Source organism: Pygocentrus nattereri, chromosome 21 (genome assembly GCF_015220715.1).
Source record: "Pygocentrus nattereri isolate fPygNat1 chromosome 21, fPygNat1.pri, whole genome shotgun sequence".
Taxonomy (NCBI): Eukaryota; Metazoa; Chordata; class Actinopteri; order Characiformes; family Serrasalmidae; genus Pygocentrus; species Pygocentrus nattereri.
The window spans coordinates 6873691-6892587 of NC_051231.1; the positions used below are offsets into that span (position 1 = coordinate 6873691).

The 18897-nt window shown below is 39.6% G+C and overlaps 1 protein-coding gene across 3 annotated transcripts in view; it reads right to left on the reverse strand.

The window, feature by feature from the left end:
• LOC108431615 (filamin-B) overlaps positions 1 to 18897 on the reverse strand; it is an 85409-nt gene that overhangs the window by 41582 nt on the left and 24930 nt on the right. For all 3 annotated transcript variants that reach the window (XM_017704884.2, XM_017704885.2, XM_037532182.1), the window contains exons 2-9: positions 10785 to 11033; positions 10188 to 10285; positions 9208 to 9355; positions 6002 to 6195; positions 5598 to 5760; positions 4836 to 5036; positions 1921 to 2058; positions 497 to 623 (exon numbers count right to left, since the gene is read on the reverse strand). In XM_017704884.2, coding sequence (XP_017560373.1) covers positions 497 to 623; positions 1921 to 2058; positions 4836 to 5036; positions 5598 to 5760; positions 6002 to 6195; positions 9208 to 9355; positions 10188 to 10285; positions 10785 to 11033 — 1318 coding nt within the window. The remainder of the gene's footprint in view (positions 1 to 496; positions 624 to 1920; positions 2059 to 4835; positions 5037 to 5597; positions 5761 to 6001; positions 6196 to 9207; positions 9356 to 10187; positions 10286 to 10784; positions 11034 to 18897) is intronic.

An 18897-nucleotide genomic window follows, 5' to 3' on the forward strand; every position in this document is an offset into this window, starting at 1 on the left:
ATGTGGCAACTGGAAACTGAGTCAGCAAGGCACTGTTTAACTCCTATTTTAAGAACAGCTTTATTTTGCTTTCAAGCTTTATTTTGTATCAAATATACCATATATACCCACTCAATATATACATATTTAAGTATGTCCTGTGTATTTATCTTGCCTACTAAACAGAACTTCTTTTGGTGAAATCTGTACTTAAAAAATGTTTATTTAAAAAAATTCAGACTATTAAAAAAGAAACATGCCTCCATATCAAAGTAGTCTACATTTGTACTGCTGTCAGGTTTCAAATCCTACAATGCTCAGTATTTGGACCTGACTGACTTCTGAGAAAAGGGAATCCACAAATCACCTAGAATTGAATGAATGAAACATCGATTTCTTCAATTTGGTTTTAAAAGGATTTAAAAAGTTCCTAATTCTTCAGGTATGCCACCATTTAAAAGGCTTATAAGGATAATCCTGTAGCTCAGAAAGCAGAGCCCAGGAAAAGCAAACTCACCTCTTGGGTATGTGTTGGCCACCCCACGTGATGGTGACCGTGTATTTGCCCTGTCCATTAGGGTAGTACTCATAAGCATAAACACCATCCATCGCTTCTTTCAGCTTCACTGGCTCATCAATTCCTTCTACAAGACAGAAACATGTCTGTGAAATACTGTCTGTGAAAGTGAGGCACCTAAACATGTCAAGTTAATCAAGGAGAGATAAATAAATAAATAAAAATAATATCAATAAATGGGCCAAAACTCCCCAAACCTTTTAATTCAAATGACACAGATTGTCTACAGTAAAAGTTCACTTCAAAGTGATTCAGAAACTAAACTGCTGTTGGCTGAGCTAAGGGTCTTGTGTAGATTGCGATAGTGGTTATGATGTGACATTTTCAAAATGGGCTGTTTTTGCAGCTTCAACATGACTGCATAGTCTGGGGTCAGAGTGGATGCAGGTTTTTTTATTACAAACAAGCAGGAGCACATCTACTTAAACTAATCAGCTGGCTGAAGAATAAGAACAATTGAGTAAACAACTGGAAGCAGGTGTGTCCATATTTAATTAGAATAAAAGGCTGCAGCCCAGCAGTGGCCCTTTGTGGATAAGACTGACCCCTGACATAGTTTATTAAAATCTTAGATTGTCCATTATATGTCCCTTTATACTTTAGGTTATGACCAAGCAACTCCGGATCTCAGCAGTGAGTCCAGACAATACACCTACTCTGACATATAGTACATCATAATTACACTAAGAAGAGTCATAATTTTGGAGCAAATCACTTAAAATATAGTGGCCCGTCTAGCCACTGCCAGGGTCCACCACACAGAGAGCCTATTAATCACAATCAGAAGGGCCTGGAATGGAGCCTGCTGACTCAGCTAGAAGAATGCCATCTGGGCACCAGAGCCTGGTGGTGCCTGGGGAACCTCCACCTCAGCTTGTTTTGCTGCAGGAGCGGCACCACCAAACCCTCTGTTCCACTTTCTAAGCCACATTGGTGTTTGGCTAAAATTGTGAGTTCTCAATCATCAAGAAAACCCTAAAACCTTAATTTCCAAAAGTAGCCTACTTTGAGAGACTAGCTGAGCTCCAAGGGCTGGTATGGATAGTTTATCCTGGACAGAGTAATGTTACCCCCAATAAAGAGAAAAGTGCACTGCACAGCTAAAGCCTGCATGTCAATAATTTTGTTCATTTTCTTTAAGTAAGTGTGCCAGTGTCAGAAATCCCATTAGCAAGTAAACTAAGTTAAGGCACACAAGCTTCTTTGACATTAGTGTCCATTAACTTTGTAGCTCCAGCAGGAAAAACATATCTACATAAGAGAAAACAAAGCCCTTCTCAACTAGTCCTTGAAAAAGATGAAGGATGAGGGGTTGGAGGTGGAAAAAATAAAAGGAGAAAATAAAAAAGGTGCAAGTTACTTACTGGGACCCTTGACTGTGACCTTCAGGTCACCACTTCCTGCATTTCGGGTGTCCACTTTGAAGTCAGCAACCTGACGGACCCTCACTCCTCTGGGCTGCAGGCCTCTCCCTGTAGCTCGGCAGGCACCAGGTGTGGATGCTGAAACACAAAAGAAACAAGCTCATATTTCCATCATGTCATATTGTACATTGTCCCTGTCAACAGTCACTGGATCTTCTCAATACAAAGTTGTGTAGCATTATATATTCACCCCTAAACATGTTCTACAGAGTTTACACTCTCACACAAGGAAAATGAATCCGAACAGAGAAAGAGAGGTGGGTGATGGAACATTTGAAGACTTTGGTATAAACAGCCATTGCTCCCCCCTCCAATTTCCTTTCATTTCTGTCATTGGGGAAGAGGTGGAGTGTGACATATTTACACCATCATCTCAAAGACAGATCACTTTTAAACATACAATTAAAACGAACTCTGCAAATAAGCAACATGGCTGGCACTTGCTGTATCTGGGATCACACTGCACAGAGCACAGTGAAACAAACGTTTCTGAGAGCATAAAAACCTGTGATATCTACATTCATGGCCATGACACTGCACCTCAGCAAATATACAGGACTATTACGTGTAAATCCTGATATCTTAACATCTATGCACTCTAAAAATAGACTATGAAAGCTATTACATTTCAACACAATTACACAACATCAGCTACTCATATACATGCACTCACAAATACCAGATACAAAAACTATTAACTAATCTTTAAAGTCCCAAGAGCTTCACAGGGCTTATCCATCCACAAGCTCACATCAATGCCACATGCAGGGTAATAGGCTTCTGGGATGAGAAGAGTTCCTCTGCTATGAGGTAGTCTCTCCCACAGCTCTCTCATTAAACCAGAAGGAGGAGATGCCAAGGCCGCAGGCAGGGTGGAGCTGGACCCAGCAATGTCCAACTGCCATCTGCCTTTCAGCAGACAGGACTCCATCCACTCTGAGCCCACAAACTGCTACAGAACACTCCATCAAAGACAAACACAGAGACTTAAATACACCCTATCAACATTTGGCTGAATAACGTGAAAACAGGAGACACAAATCCTCTGAGCATGCTCCAGAGGAGGCAATATAGGCTGCTGACGCATAAATATATTAACATATACCGCCATGTCACTTGCTTGCTACTGGACTACTGTTTTTACGTAGTGAAAGCGTCACTAAAATATGTTTAGTTCTATTAAAGCAAAAGGAATGAGGCCTAAAAGACTAGTTCACATGTTTAAGCAGACACTTTATTTCATACTGCATTACCTCTTCATTCATTAGCTTGCACATTTTCATTCTTGAGGTCATATTTACCAAACCATGCCCACCATTTTCCCCAAAATATATATATAAAAAAAATTTGACAAATCCATGAACAAAATACATCCAAAGGAATGTGGAGGAGGGGGATCAAAACAGTTCTGTGGGAGTGCTAAAACTAAACCACAGCACATCCTTTAAATATTCATGGCTGTTGTGTCACAGTTCTTGAAACAATTTAGCAAAATAATTAGATTTAAGACAGTGGGGCAAAGTCACTGCAGCAGCTGCGCATCTAAACACACACAGTTGTGCGAGTAAAACAGGAACAACAGGAAAAAAAAAAAAACACTACTCTAAAAAGTGTGGTGTCTCCTGGCTATATGTGCTGACTTCATCTTGAGGTCAGGAGCTTGTAGGCCAGATGTGATGTGGGTAGACAAGTAATGGGAATAATCTCTTAGTCCAATTCAGCAGATTCAACAATGAGTCCACTGTTTGGTTATGAACAGCAAGTTAAAACTGATTGTAAAAATTGGCTTGTTAATCACCAGTCCGATAATGCAGTACTTTTTATTAAGGAAAATCAGTTAAATTAGGCTTCATTTAGGGCCGAATTGCTGCATGGTACCTGATTTGGAAAAGCTACCTCAGAGAGAAGGAATTTAGTGTTTTACAAGCCCTCAAGTCAGTTTGCCAGGACTTGAGTTTATCGGACAATATAACCAGCCTCTATGGTGGAGTGACTTGTCTTACACATGCACATAGCCCTCCAACACGCCTTTAGCAAGTGCTAAAACAAATCTACTGATTTGATACTCAAATATTTCTATTTTTAAATAAATGAGAAAAGAATAAAAAAAGAAAACTTCTAAAAGCAGTGCATTTAAACTGAGGTGTATGAACAACTTTCAATCAATCAACGAGAGGACGTGAAAATGAAGGCCGAATTCAAACCAAATTGTACATATTCTGTCCTGACAAACAGGTTGGCTGGCTGGCCGCAGCTGATTAACAATAATTTTATAGCTGCTGTTAACGGTTGGCCACAACCATGAGAAGTGCAGTCAAATTACTATATTTACCTGCAGCTCAATAACAGTATATTAAACCAGAGAAGACTCAAACTGTTACTTCAATTGGAAACCTGTTGTGTAGTTTCTTGTGAATAGAACTCCCGTTGAGTTTCCCGATTGACATTTATACTTCTCATCTAGCTCATTTGTAGGATGGCCAGACAGATAATCAGAAGAGAAACTCACACCACTAGAGTTCTGCAGGAAATATAATTTAATGATTCTATTTTTTACTACTCTGCAATGCCTTGTACTTTTTTTGTACTTATGTATTTATTCTCGCCAATGTGGATAAAGTTGCTGCTTAATGTTGCTGTTGCAAAGGCAGCAGTAGCTATGAAAGGCCAGTAAATCTCATAAGGCTTTCAAAAGCTTCTCCACTCATCATGCAGTTTAGGTACGACAGATATATGAACACCACTCATCGTGAGTTAATGGTAATATCATAATCATGATTGCAACGCATGCATCAGTCAGATTGACCATTTCCACCCCTATAGATCACATTCTTTGAGATCTTTGGACTGGGTACCTGGGCCGATGTTGACAGTGTAGGGGCTCTTGGGGATCGCAATGCCTCCAAACGTGATGTTGATTGTATGGGGACCAGCCTGAACAGGTTTGTAGGTGCAGCGGAAGACGCTGTCTCCCTTGTCCTCCATAATGGCTTCCACTGTGTTCTTATTGCCCTGTGGGTCCTTAATCACTGCAGTCACATCACCCACTCCGGCTCCTGTTTAACACACACATTTAAGAGTTGAAGGCAGGGATGAACTATGGTCTGTTCTGGTAACAGAGGAAAAAAAATAAATAACTAGTGATCTTTTTGCTTTCTAAGAAAAACAATACATCGCATATTGAAAGAACTGCACTGTTCCCCTGTCTATATTAGGACAGATTTTTATTTTATTTTTTATAAGTTTATTCTGCACTTGTTTTAAAGCTCTACTTGGCTTCAGGGCATTTTTGTACCTCACAGAATGTCTGTCTATGTTACAGCATGTGACACTTGATCTACACACACTGATCTTCTGCAAATACCCTTTACAAAGAAAGTGGAGAGGTCTCATGTTTCTGAACTCAATTTCAGGTTAAGCTTGGTACACATTAAGCATTTGAAGACCACTCTCTGTAATATGGCTCTTAAATTATACTTTTTTATTATCTTTTTGAATTTTATTTGTGGTCTTTTTTTAAAGCCTTCACTTATTTTTATTTCTGCTGTTACCAACCTGCCTTCTGCAGCCCTGCGCAACAAAGCTTTGTCTTTTGTTTTTTTGTTTGGACCACAGACCTGCTGTGTAGATGTCAAAGTATGTGGGTTTGCTGGCAACGTTGCCCAGGGGTTCCAGGCCAGGGCCTTTGGCGGTAACCTTGGTGGGGTCTCCCTGAGCTTTGTCAACATTCACCTCAAAGGGGCTCTTTGGAATTGGCTGGCCAGCAAACAGCACAGTCACCTGTATGGAGTACAAAATAAAGCTATACATCAATTTCAGGCTTTTTTGTAACATCTAAATAAACATAAGAGACAGAGCTGGGAGGAAAAACTAAACGGAAAGCCTGTCCAATACAAGGAGAGCTGAGGAATACCACTAGATGCCTTTTTGCCCGGGCTTGACTTTAGGCAGTTTACTGTGAAATCCTGCTTTGTGAAATCCGCTCCCCCCTCCTCAGAGTTCTGGATTTCCAAAAACGTACCTTGTGAGGTCCCATGACTTGAGGAATGTATGTCACACTGTAAGTCTTTTTGCCTTCATTTGGCACAGCCTTTATTTCCTCTCTTCTGCCCTCTGGGTCCTCAACGTAGACAGTGACCTGCCCCTGTCCTGCACTGAAGGTGTCCACTGTGAACACAGCTGGACGCATCACTCTGTTGCCCACTGGCTCAATGCCTGTCAACATGCAAACAGATGAGACGCAAAGTCCAAGATAATGCATAACTGACCAGACACATTCCCCTTACAGCAATAAACCAGACCAAACATGACACACCCAGAATGTGAAGTGAACTGCAGGTGTGGGACTCATTCAAGGTCCAAACAAAACCTGGCCATAAATTATAAGTTACAGTTCTCCAGGCTACAAATGAAGGTCAATCGAGACAAAGGGTCTATGATATGGCAAAAAATTCTTTAAGATATCTGTACAATAACATGCATCTCAATATAAAGCCTTTGACATTTGATAATCTAAGGAATAGAAGAAAAAAAGCTTCATTTAAAAAAAATAATCAAAAACTATAAATTCAATGTTTTACATATTGTGCTGCACAAAATTCTGTTAAACAGGGCTAACGAGGCTTTATTTGTGCTCTGTAAGAACTGACCATATGCAATATATGCACAGAAAAGCATACTGTGACACTGCGCCATAACTTGTGATAATGTAACTACAGTTACAGTTATTACCCATAATAATAACAACGTGGTCCATAAGGTTATTAAACCTTATGGACCACATTATGGAACAAAGTCACTGTTGTGGGTAATGAGCAAGGATTTCCTTGAATTGTGTTACTCAGGGTCTTTCCATGTTCCTCCTTAAATGGTTATTAAAAATCAAAGTTTCTTGTGAGAAAAATACATAAACCTTTACAGTTATAAGGACAGAACAAATCATTTATGTCCCCTCACAAGGATCATAAAATATCTCCCATATTAAACAGCAATATGGGTGCGAATTTAGTGGGGCATATGCGAGACAGTATTAAGAAAAGTTAATGAACATAATTCAGACATCAACATAAAAGTCTGCAGTTAAAGTGTGTAGTTTAACCACACATGTGACTAAAATTAGCTATAAATATAATTATTTTGATCATAAGCCAAGTTCTCCATAACTCAAGTAAAATGCACAAGGTTTCTCTACAGATTTGACTTCGTTTGCATGGCAGTGGAAAACCACACAACATACGATTATGACATTCCCACAGGCTAATACAGCAGGGCAACTTTGGTCTCCATTTATCCGTTACATCGGCATGTCAAACATAGCTCCCTTACTGGCATAATTAATAGTGTTTTGCCGTAAGCTGGACCAAAGCCAAAAACCAAAGTTCTCAGCACAGGAGCTTACTTAGAAGACTTTCAGGAGTTTGAGCCTCTCACGACTTCAGTAGGCTGTGTAAAATGAGCGAATTCTTAGCCAATAACATGCATGTTACTGCACAGACTGTTCAACCAAGATAAACACTACAGGAGAACATTACTGAAAACCTCTGTTTAAAATCCCTACATGATATACGAAGTCTAAACTTGACATTTTTAATGAACCTCTGAAACTGGTGCCCTTTAAAAAAAAAAAAAAAGGATTGCATAATGAAGTAACATTAAAATGAGTAACGTTCGTTTTCTGACGCAAATTAGCCTGAATTACTACTCTGCAGAGATGGCTCCCAGGCTGTTCAAAAACATTCAGGCCCTTTCCAGAACTGACCACTTCTCAGAGTTCAGTGAAGCCAGTCATTCTGCCATAGCAAAATTAAAGGGGGGTCGTTATTGCACGGCTCCTCTGTGAATCAAGCTGCCAAAATGGGCGACAACTTCGAAAGTCATTAGCTACTGGGATTTGCAGGCCTGACAAAAATTTACAACAGGTAAGAGGTACATTTGCAGACCGTCTATCAACCATGTTCGAAGTCCTACAGAGCCTCGCCATATTTACACTGCAATATATTAGTGGAGAAGCTGACGGGTCCAAGTACAACATGGAGGGAAAACCATTAAGAAGCTCCATAGTGGTCAGAAGTTAATCTCCTCTGCCGTTTCAACAGAAATCCCTTTATACTGGATGGATGAACAACCTCTCTAGACGCATACTAAAGGTAAGTGAAAATGAAAATCCTACATAAATAATGCCACTGAGACACTTAACACATTCCTATAGACCCTTTAGTGCATATAGTTAAAAGGTTTATGCTGTACCAAGAGGGGCACAGAGAGTTAGACAAAGTGCTCTTAAAGTTTATAAGCCTCTCTGTTAAAAATATTAACAATTGTCATTTATTATTATAAATGATGACTACTTAGCAAGATGAGTGACAAACACACAAACATGCTAAATGATTTACATGCATCAAAACACTGCATGTTTTTGGAATTTTGCCATTGGGAAAAAAAAAAAAAAAAAAGCAAAAGATCCATCAAACAGTTATTTTACAACATTGTGCAGGGTGCTTCCCACTTTGGAAAACTGAAAGAACAACAGAGCTTCTCTGCCTCATTCAGAAACTAAAACCTGAGGGCTTTTACTTGCACCTCAGATCTCAGCTGAGCTCTACATGTAAAAAAGCACCAAGCAAGACAGCTTTCACTTTGTAATTAGTTAGTTACATTTTGCAAAAGTGAAAGTAGCATGAAGAACTTTATCACTTCAATCAGAAGCTGAAACTATAGGTACTTCCACATACAACTCCACGTCTATGACAGGTTGCTGGAACACAGTGGATCCATCATCTTGGTTATTGACATGGCATCGCCAGAGAAGTCCGTAATAGGTCTTCATGTCATCTGTGAAAGTTCGCAAAAATCTAATAGACGGCAAATGACATTGTATTTTTGCTGTCTGAAAAACACATTTGATGTGTATTGATTGATACGCTCATTTTTCCATCGAATAAAACTAATTTACTGTCCTCAAACTGCAAGAAAGGTCTAAAGTACAGATGCAAAAGGCAATTACTTACATCAAATGGGTCTCAGTATGAATTTTTCACAAGGCCATGATAACAAACATAAATCTGGCTGAAAAACAATGACAATCTGCCTGTGAGAACTACTGCTGTTAAAAGATGAATGGAAAATGAACATGTTCCAAAACAGTAAGCTTTGCATTCATCAGTTTGATATACATAACAGTGATTCATGGAAAAAAGTCTGCAGGCTGCCGAAAACAATTTGTCCTACCTGGGCCATAAGCACGCGCCTTTTTAGGGTTGAGTTTGGGTTTGAGGGGGGCTCCAGGTTTGAGTTTGGCCTTGGGGAACTGTGACAGGTATGTCATGACAGACTGCTCATCGACTTTAGGGTCAATGATTTCTTCGGGAGCAATCACCTGGTGACACACAAAGGGGGTAAAATTCATCATTAGCACTCTTCCATATTCAGAAAAAAAAAAAAATAACGCCACAATCCTTAATATACAGACAGTGGATGAGGGGCAACACAACCAAATATTAAGGCAAAAAAATTCATGCAAAACAATCGCTGTTAAGGTACAAAGTCCAACCAAAGGGGTGTATCCATGGTTACTCTGCCCTGCACACCTTCCTGTTTGCAAAGGTGTGATTTGGGTGTGGACATGTAGTAATTTAATTTGACTGCCTCCTCTTAAGCAAATACAACTCTCAGTCCAATATGAACATGCTGTGCAAATACTGTGCACTAAGCACAAATGAGAAACACATTAACTCGTCATCATGTACATACAAAAGGTCCCACCTTGGCTGAGGAATTTCACTTCATATAGACAGACATTTAACTAAGCAAGGAATTTACAGTACATAAGTTAGTTTTAGCCTCTTTCCCAACTTAAAAAAAATTGTCCTTAAATTCTTCTAAATTCTTCCCATAACAGCCAATTTGTAATTGTGATATTTGACTTTAACACTGATATTAAGCCCTCTGAAGTATTAATGTTTTTACGGTGTGCTGTGCGCACCGTATCACAGCTCCAGAAGAGGGATCCTGTAGAGTATTTAACTAAATCAGGGCAATGTAATTCAACAAAAGTAAATTGTCAAAAAAAAGCACAGGCTGACCTTTAACAGTGTCATACCACTGAATGACCAATGTGTTACTAATACGCTGCAAGACATATCGCAATCACAACATAACCGCAGCACCAGTGGTTTGCACAGTCCCATTATTTAAAATGTGTTTCTCACCTGTGGAATTCCAAGCCAGTCATCAGCCAGTTGCATGGCTTCTGTAGCATTTTCCACAGGCTTTTCTGTGTCCCATGTCTCCCAGTCAGGACACAATCCTAAAATACACACGTGCACAGTCACAATTACCAAACTGTTACTAAACATTAAACTTACTTTATCTCAAATTTTCATATGTAAATATTACCAATATAGCACTGTGTATCAATGCCTCTAAACTGAATTTGTTTTTCCTTGAGTGTTCCATTTATCAGGAAATGTCCAAAATAAACTCAAAAATATCCATGAAGCACCTTTAACGATTCAAACTAACCTGCAGTAAAAACCATGTTGCATGAACGTACATGGTTTATTACAATTTAATTAGTACAAGTCAGGAACATTTTTTCCTTCTCCTTTAAAGCCACCATTTCAGAGATTTTCTGAGGTTTTGTTACAACAGCATAATTTGCGTAATTTTGTTTTTGTCACCGTTTAATTCCCGTTCAAGATAAAGAAATTAATGCCACGTACCACCTAGCTATTTCAAGTTCAGAACACATTGCCACAACACTTTTCACACAAGCAACATTGAGGGGGAGAAAAACAAACACACACCTGGTGCACAGCTGTCCACCAAGGCTCCCAGCGCCCTGCCATCCTTCCAGTCCTCTCTGAAGTTATTGATGGGCAGGTCAGGAACTTTGTTTTGGATCCAACCCAGCAGCCTCTGCTTGGGGGTCGCCTTTTTGGCTTCTTCGTCGTCCTCATCCTCCCACACAGGCATGGAGATGGAGTAGTGCAGGATAAGTGTCCATACCAGACCCAGGATCAGCTTCAGGTTACCATCCACGATGGCTTTACTGTCTGATCAAAGCAGAATGAAGCAGACATAAGTAGGATGCATACAATTATAAAGGAAAAATAAGAATAAAGTATGGAACATTTTTCATTTGCTCCACCACAATATCAGTGGCATTAGCGCGTGGGTACAGAAAAACAGTACAGTAAACAGAAAACCACCTCATCAGATGATATGCAAGGTTGCATTAAAGGGAAAGTGCACTGATTCTTTAGAAATATCTTGATTAAATGCTTAAGATGCAAACAGTCTTGTGTCCGCATCTGTGCATTTTGACCAATTTGACATTCAAGGGAAGTGAGAACTTTTTTGCTACACAAACAATATAAACCAATGCACTACCACTAATACAAATGAAAATAAATAAATAAAACAAACAGTTTATTTATTTTAAAAGTCACTGGAGTGGAGGTACCAGGGAGCACCCTGAATGAGCTATTGAAACCACACGAGCGCTAAACAGTGACACAGTGGAAGACTCATGGCCTTCCTCACAAACTTGGACATGTTCGATAAATTAATAATTGAAGAGAGAAATTAATTTTTATTATTGCTGGTTCTAGCTAATGCCAGCTAAAATAGATAGTAGCCTAGTTTCAGTGGCTTAATCTCTGCTTTCTTCATCATTCCTTTAACACATTGTTGAAAACACACCTGTTAAGGAACTTTTACATCAAAGTATATTACACTTCATATTAAACATGAGCAAAACTGTTAGAAATCACAGCTCTGTTAAAACTTGAATGATACACCAAACTGCTGGCCTGTGTATTTTCTCCCTGACTTTCCAAGTCCGTGTTGGAATTACCAAGATACAGCTTACTGAGTACTCTAGGGCATTACCTTGACAGCAACTAGGAATTGAGAAGGAAAAAAAAAAAAATGTTTGTTTTTTGTCCATTTTAAAATGTTCTTTTAAAGCCTACAGTTTAAGTAACTACTTTTGCTATCTAGCCAATATCAACTAAATGTGAAATTACTCATTTTATCTGAACATGGCTGGTTAATATGACCTCTCCTAAGAACCAAAGTACATCACTGTCCAGCATTAGACTATTCTGTACCAGTCAGTGTAGTGAAACAACGCTGAATGTGATTCACTAAAACCAAGACACGCTAAGAGGAGGTGAAGGCCAAACCGATTAGTCTTTCCAAATCACTCAAACTCACTGACATTCTCAAAATATCTGGTCAGGGGGTCATGTGTTTCAGTGATAGTTAGTAGTCATTGGAAACCAGATGTTATCAGAAAACAAAGGAAATGCCCATTTAGTAGTTTTCATATTTCTAGGAAAGTTTATTGCACTCGAAAAAGTTCTTGCTTGACAGAAGTATTCCAGGAGAAAATACAGCTGCTGGCAATCCTCAACATTCTAGCCACATCACTGTCAAGACGAGCATTTCCAGAACAACAGAGGCGCGAGAGCATGCTCTAAACGTTTTATCCATGGTCACACTGGCTATTCTTCTCTACTGAATAACGACTCTGGCCTTTTCCCTCGGCCTTGCGAAAGCTCCACTGCAGTTAAAGCAGCCACTCCTTTTAGCCCCACCCAGTCCACAGCTCTGGTTCACTAACATGACTGCACACATGAGAGAGAGAGAGGGAGAGAGAGAGACAGACTGAGTGCATCACTCCTTTGTTTAGCACCATCAGCCCTTTCTCGCAAACATCCTCTTAGCGGGTGCTAAACAATAAGGAGCGGGGCTGAACTTTAGCCCACAGCAGAGGAGAGGCAGTACATGCAGTTGTGTGGACTGAGGTGGAGACAGAAGCCATTTCTTCAAGTCAATCCAAAATGTCCAGCTGGAACTATAATATCCACACTCAGTGAGCCATCAGCAGGTCAGTCTCACTGATCAGTTAGTGAACGTGTGTTCTGATATACAGCGCACTGGAAAAAACCCCAAGTACTGTTAATACAATAATCAACTATACCGTGTAGTAGGAATGGCCGATATGGGGGAAAAAAAAAAAAAAAAAGTCACAATACATGATACTTGCATTAAGACATTTTCACGATACACGTCATAAAATTAAGTTTTTCTGAGGTTTGATAAGTTGAAGTAAACCTTGTACTGCTACAATTTATCATAATCTTAGTACAAATGATCTTCATAAACAGAAATCAATATTAACCAGTTAAACAAGATTACTTTTGCTCTCTTTGAAATGAAAGTTAGCCAGTGTTCTGTTCTTTAAGTGCTTATAATATCCAAACTGAAATAAAAAGCAAAAATGTATTAAAAATGTTATAACAGTTAGTTCCAGCCACGCAAGCTGATTGGTTGAAAAGTGTTATGCCGAAATGACTATTCTTTCCTACAAACACCATCACTCCACTGAGCCGCTGTTGCTAAGCAACGACTGACAGCTGCAGGAGACGCTCAAGTCATTTGAACATTTTTACTTCTTACTTTGAGCACAAATAGAAAATCGATATGTATAAGATCACATTTGACCGACAGCCGATTTGGTCAGACTCAAGATGAGACGACACTAAATTCCCCAAACGGTCATCACCACTGAACAGCTTTTTCAATAAGCAGCTGTGACAGAAGAACAGCTGAAAAACCTGGCATCAGCCATAATATTGATACAGCATGTTACAAAACTAAGCTAAACTTGATATTGGGGCAGCTTTATGGCTCAGTCTGATTTGGTCAGACTTTGAAGATCAGACTATACCTTTGGCGAATGGTATTGGGTTCATTTATGGCTGATTCCAGGTTGTTTAGCTGTTCTTCTGTCATGGCTGTTGAGAGAAAAGCTACTCATTGGTGATGACAGATGACAGGGAATTTAGTGTGAGGAGCTGGAGAGCAAACTGCTGGCTGTGCAGTGAGTGAGTTCAAGCTGCCTGTTAAGGAACTATAATTTGGCAGAAGGAATTGCTAACAGTAAAACATTTGAGGTTGTGTGTCTGCAACCCATTCACAGCCATGACGTTATTTGTAAAGTGACAACACACTCCCTCGTGATCTGTTGCTTAATTAAAGAATTGTATTTACTCATGTGCTAATGACTTAATTGAAAAGCATAACTCGAAACATTTGAATAGTAGTATATGCAAAAGATGCATGAAACAAGGAGGGTGGAAAAGGCCTTCACTCAGGCTGAGGTCAGACTGCCTGTCTAAACGCATTCCTTGTTTCTCAACCATCACGGCAACTACATGATTAAGGCTGCACAGCACACTCATGCACCATTTCACTATTGTTAGCCAACCAACCATCTTACTAAGCTATACAAAAAAAAAAAAAAAAAAAGTGTAGTAACAATGATTAGTCAAAAATCTCTAGTGCTCTACAAGAGGTCTTCAAATCCAGACCATGAATCCAGTTTCATGTCCTGGGTTTTGTAACTGCTGAAACTTGGTGGCCAGACAGTTACAGCAACAGTTCAGGTGCTAGTTTGTCAAATTGTTTCGACTGTTTTGTTGTTCCATAAAAAGAAGAAAATGTTGGAACAAAGTGTTGCTATAACTAGGCAAAGTGAAAACGACAGCCAAAATGATTACTGATTAACTGAATAACATGAAATGATTGTTAACTGTAGCCCTAATGACAGTATAGTCAGTCATGCACAGCAGCTGTCCTTAATGACTGCTCCTGTGCCACAAAATGCATTTGATTTACACACCACATCATGTGCACACAGCCATGCGACCAAGCTGCCTGACACCTCCACTGGTGTGACGGGCCAGGCTGGAATGTTCTGGCAGGCTTTGAGAGGGCTGTGCAGTGCCAGACAGGGGCTGAGAATACCTCTGGAGCTACAGCCAAGCATAATTCATTAGTGCTGGACTCTACATCATTGCCCCTCTTCTTTCTCCCCTGGGGGGGTTGTTTAATGGAATCTCCATCAGGAGCCCTGGCGCGAGAGGGAACCTTACGACAATAGAGGCTGCCACTATCCATTGTACAAGTTTTGGTAGTTTGGGAAAAGAAGTTGCCATGGCAGCTGAGTCCGAGTCAAAAATGACAGGAACTTGAACTCCAGTACAGGGGCACTATTTAAGGAAGCAAGTACAAAAAGCCTGACACACGGTCATTAAATGTTGGGTTGGCTGTTCAAGTGAAGCGCTTGTTACACTGTTTTGGGCCTACTTGACTCTCTGAGAGAAGAAGTTAGAGAAAGCACAACTGAAGTTACTTAAGTAGCACTCGCCTCCACCACAGCAGGTCCAATATTCTCAATCCAGGCTGATCTGAGCAGCAGACCTAAGAAAATCTGTCAGCATCGCTGTTCAAATTAAGACATTGTCTGGAATAACAAAGTGTCTGAATGTAACCCCAAAGCTTTCAATGCTTTGACTCCCAAATACAATAGAATCTGACTGCCTCTGAAAGATGTGATTAACTGCATTTTTTTCCCCATGTAATGAGTTTCGCAGTTGAATCAATAGGTTTGTAAGTATTTGTGTATTTGGGGAGGAGGTTTCTACAGTGGAAAGGAATTGGCACTTCATTCACATTTCCGGTAAATGACACAACAGGGGCCAAATATGCTAAACTGAGAATAATGAGGCTGTAGCCATGGCAGTTCATTGTTCCAGGAGCACCAATGAGGATGGCCATGGATGGTGAGAAGCAAGAATACACCCAGCATAACCTGGGCAGTGGACAGACATCAGTGTCACTGGTAAATACCATAGCAAGAGGGCATGTAAACAAAAGATTTTAAAACACCACAGGTGCTGTGAAAGGGGACGTGACTTCACAGTGACAATTTGATTATGTTTATCACTGCAGTTTAAATTATTTTTGTAAAATCACTGAACAAACACATTTGACTGGAGGAACTACAGTACTGCACAAAATCAGATCACCATTCTTTAGTTTAATTTGCAGCAAAAAGTCATCACATGCAAAATTACTTTATCATAAAGGGAAAAATAAAAAAAGTAAAAAAATCTATAATAATAATAATAATAATAATAATAATTAAAAATTATTTTTCCATAGATCCAAAATTCAGTCTTCATTCAACGATGCAGAGGCCTGGTCTCTGGGATAGATGGTCCTGTTTTATTTACAAATTTTTGTTAATCTTCTCAGTGGTAGGACGGACAAACAAGCAAGCATTGAGCTTCATTTTCTCCTCTCTCTCAAAGATGAAAACAGTACTGTTTATCTGATAGGGACAGTTTTTGAGGTCAGCAGGTCTTATGTGGTTGCAAGGAGTCCCATTTTCTCAATATATTTTATGAATGTCTAGAAAATGACTGCTTTTATTTTGCTTTGACTTCCCCTTCCTTCTGCGCGTGAATAAACAATCTTCTTAAAACTCACTCCTGAAAAATGAATAACTTGTGCTTAATGGCCATTTTGACTAAAGCGTGGTCTCTGACTCTTGCACGTTATTGCATTTAGACAGTAGTGGAATACAGACGACACAGGCAATTTACATTTAAAGACTAGCTTAAAAATAGAGCACATTTACTTAATACTATATTCAATAATTAATAACATTTTGAATTGTATCTAGTTAAACTGTCACATTCACATGTACACACACACACACACACACACACTTCTGCACCTGCAGTTGTGAACTTCTGAGATGCAATGAGAAAGATCACTACAAATAAGCAAAACTATGGCTCTAAAATGATCTTCAGCCCATTCTGAGAGCACATGGAGACATATAGGCCTCCCTGCCTCAAGGTGATGCATTTCTAAGCCAACTAAAAGAAAGTATAACATCTACAGATGTCTTAAAACAGTGATGTAGAGGACATCCAAAAATATGTCCAAACACTGACATATTTTGCTTTATTAAACATAAACAATCTATTAGCTTTTTGTTTAGTCTTGCGGGATGGGAACCGAGCCATGGTGCCTGATTAATCTGATTGATCCTCATGCTACATAAAAACAAGCAGATGAAGCTTCAGCTCAAAGGCTTCTGACGTAAAACAGCAGAGATGACTGGCATCTTCAACCTAATTCATGTCCATGAACGTTTGCTCTGTAGTAAACTGACAGGGATGAACGCCTGAAGCATCTGCTATGGAATTTACTCTACACACGCGTGACTGATACGAGGAAAAAACGAAAGCCAGGTTGAGAGTTAGTTCGAAGACTTCCTCAAGAGAGGCTAGAGATAGGTTCCAAGTAACAGCATGGGTAAAGAAAGGTGTGGTGGGTGTGCAAGGACTGCGATACTCTCGAAAGCTTGTCTGTCTGATGTTATCGATCTCTCCAAGGCAACAAGCCTACAACAAAACCTAGGAAACTAAGCTGCTTAGATGTTGAGTATAACTCCGATGGTTTCAGCTATGACGGTCACTTGCCTTCTTCCTTAGTAATCCTTCAGAACACTGACAGGGATCGAGGCGTGAAACAGGGTCTCCCTGCAACCAAGTTCTGATGAAGTGCAGTAGCACATCAGTAAAGCTGGTGGAAAACATAACATCAAGTTTCAAGACAAAGTGAAGCCATTTTTAAATTCAGACAGCGAAGGACAGGAAAAACTGAGCAGCCGCTTCCGTTTATCCACTGTGTGGGAGTTGTGATAACCCAAGCAAGTCTAACTTCTCACACCGTGAACAACGAGACTGGCAAAGGTTTGAAAAGTTAATTATGAATTTAATTTGGGGGACATGGGGCCCCCATATAGAACAGAGACTGGATTTAAAAGAGCTAGCAATGATGGACAATTTGTTCATTTATGTTCCATCCACATAAGTGCTTCCTCCCAAGACTGCCCCTCTGTGTGGGAAAAGAGAAGGATTCAGCTGGACATTTCCTTTGGGCGGAACCAAACCATGACACTTCGCACTGTGTCACAGGGATAATATTTCCCAAGCACAAACCTTATTCCGTGAATACAGTGACAAAGTTTTAGCCAAGAGTATTTCAAAAGTTAAAAGGATTCAGGATTTAAATTAATCTGCTGTTCAGGGGTGTTATATTTTAAATAAAAAAAAAATTTAAAAAAAAACACCACACAACACACCAAACCCCACACGCTGCACGTTTCTCAAAAGAAAAAAAAAATAAGTTCAACAGGTCCTGTGAATCCTAGAGACAGGGTTCAGGGGAAAAAGGGTTCAGGGGAAATCTATTTAGAAATCTCTCAGATAGATGACTGTTTTCTGAGGTTCGTAACTGCAGCAGAGGCTCCGTGCTAACACATGCTGCTTTCTTTACACAAAGCACAATGAAACAAACTTGGAATAAAAAAATTTTTTTAGAACAAAACAATACTGGGATTTCAGATGAGTTTCAGTTTCATGAATTGAGGCTGCATTCACTGAAACAGCTAAAAGCCTGAAATGAAAGTGGGGGAAAAAAGAAAAAAAAAAAAAAAAAAAAAAAAAAGGGGGGGGCCAAATAAATAAATAAATAAATAAATAAAACCCCACACACAACAATTTGAAGTTCCAGACAACTCTGCTCTGTAAACATAAAATAACTCATGTTTCTCAAAACATATCTCCCATATTTAAAGGAAGATTAACTATTAGAGGGGAATGCCAACTGTATTTGTTTTTTTGTTGCCTTGGCGACAAAGCTAAACTGCACAACAACGATACTTGAGGCACAAGGGAAGGGATGGACCGGTTTCCAGACAGTGAAACTCTTATCACCAACCAGCTACTTCCAGTTTCCAGCCGAAACTACAATTTGGAATGCCAGGAACAACATTAATTATAATTTGCAATGTAATCCATCCATCAAACTTTCTATGAATTAACATGTTTCTTGCCTTGAATTTTAGCTGTTCTAACATTCACAGCACTTTGTGGAGCAAATGTGAAGCAGTGGAAATGTGCACATTTCGTTTTAAACTAAGAGTAAATCGCTAGTAGCATTTTCCAGTGAATTCACAGGACACTTAACACATCCTTGGGCAGGGGT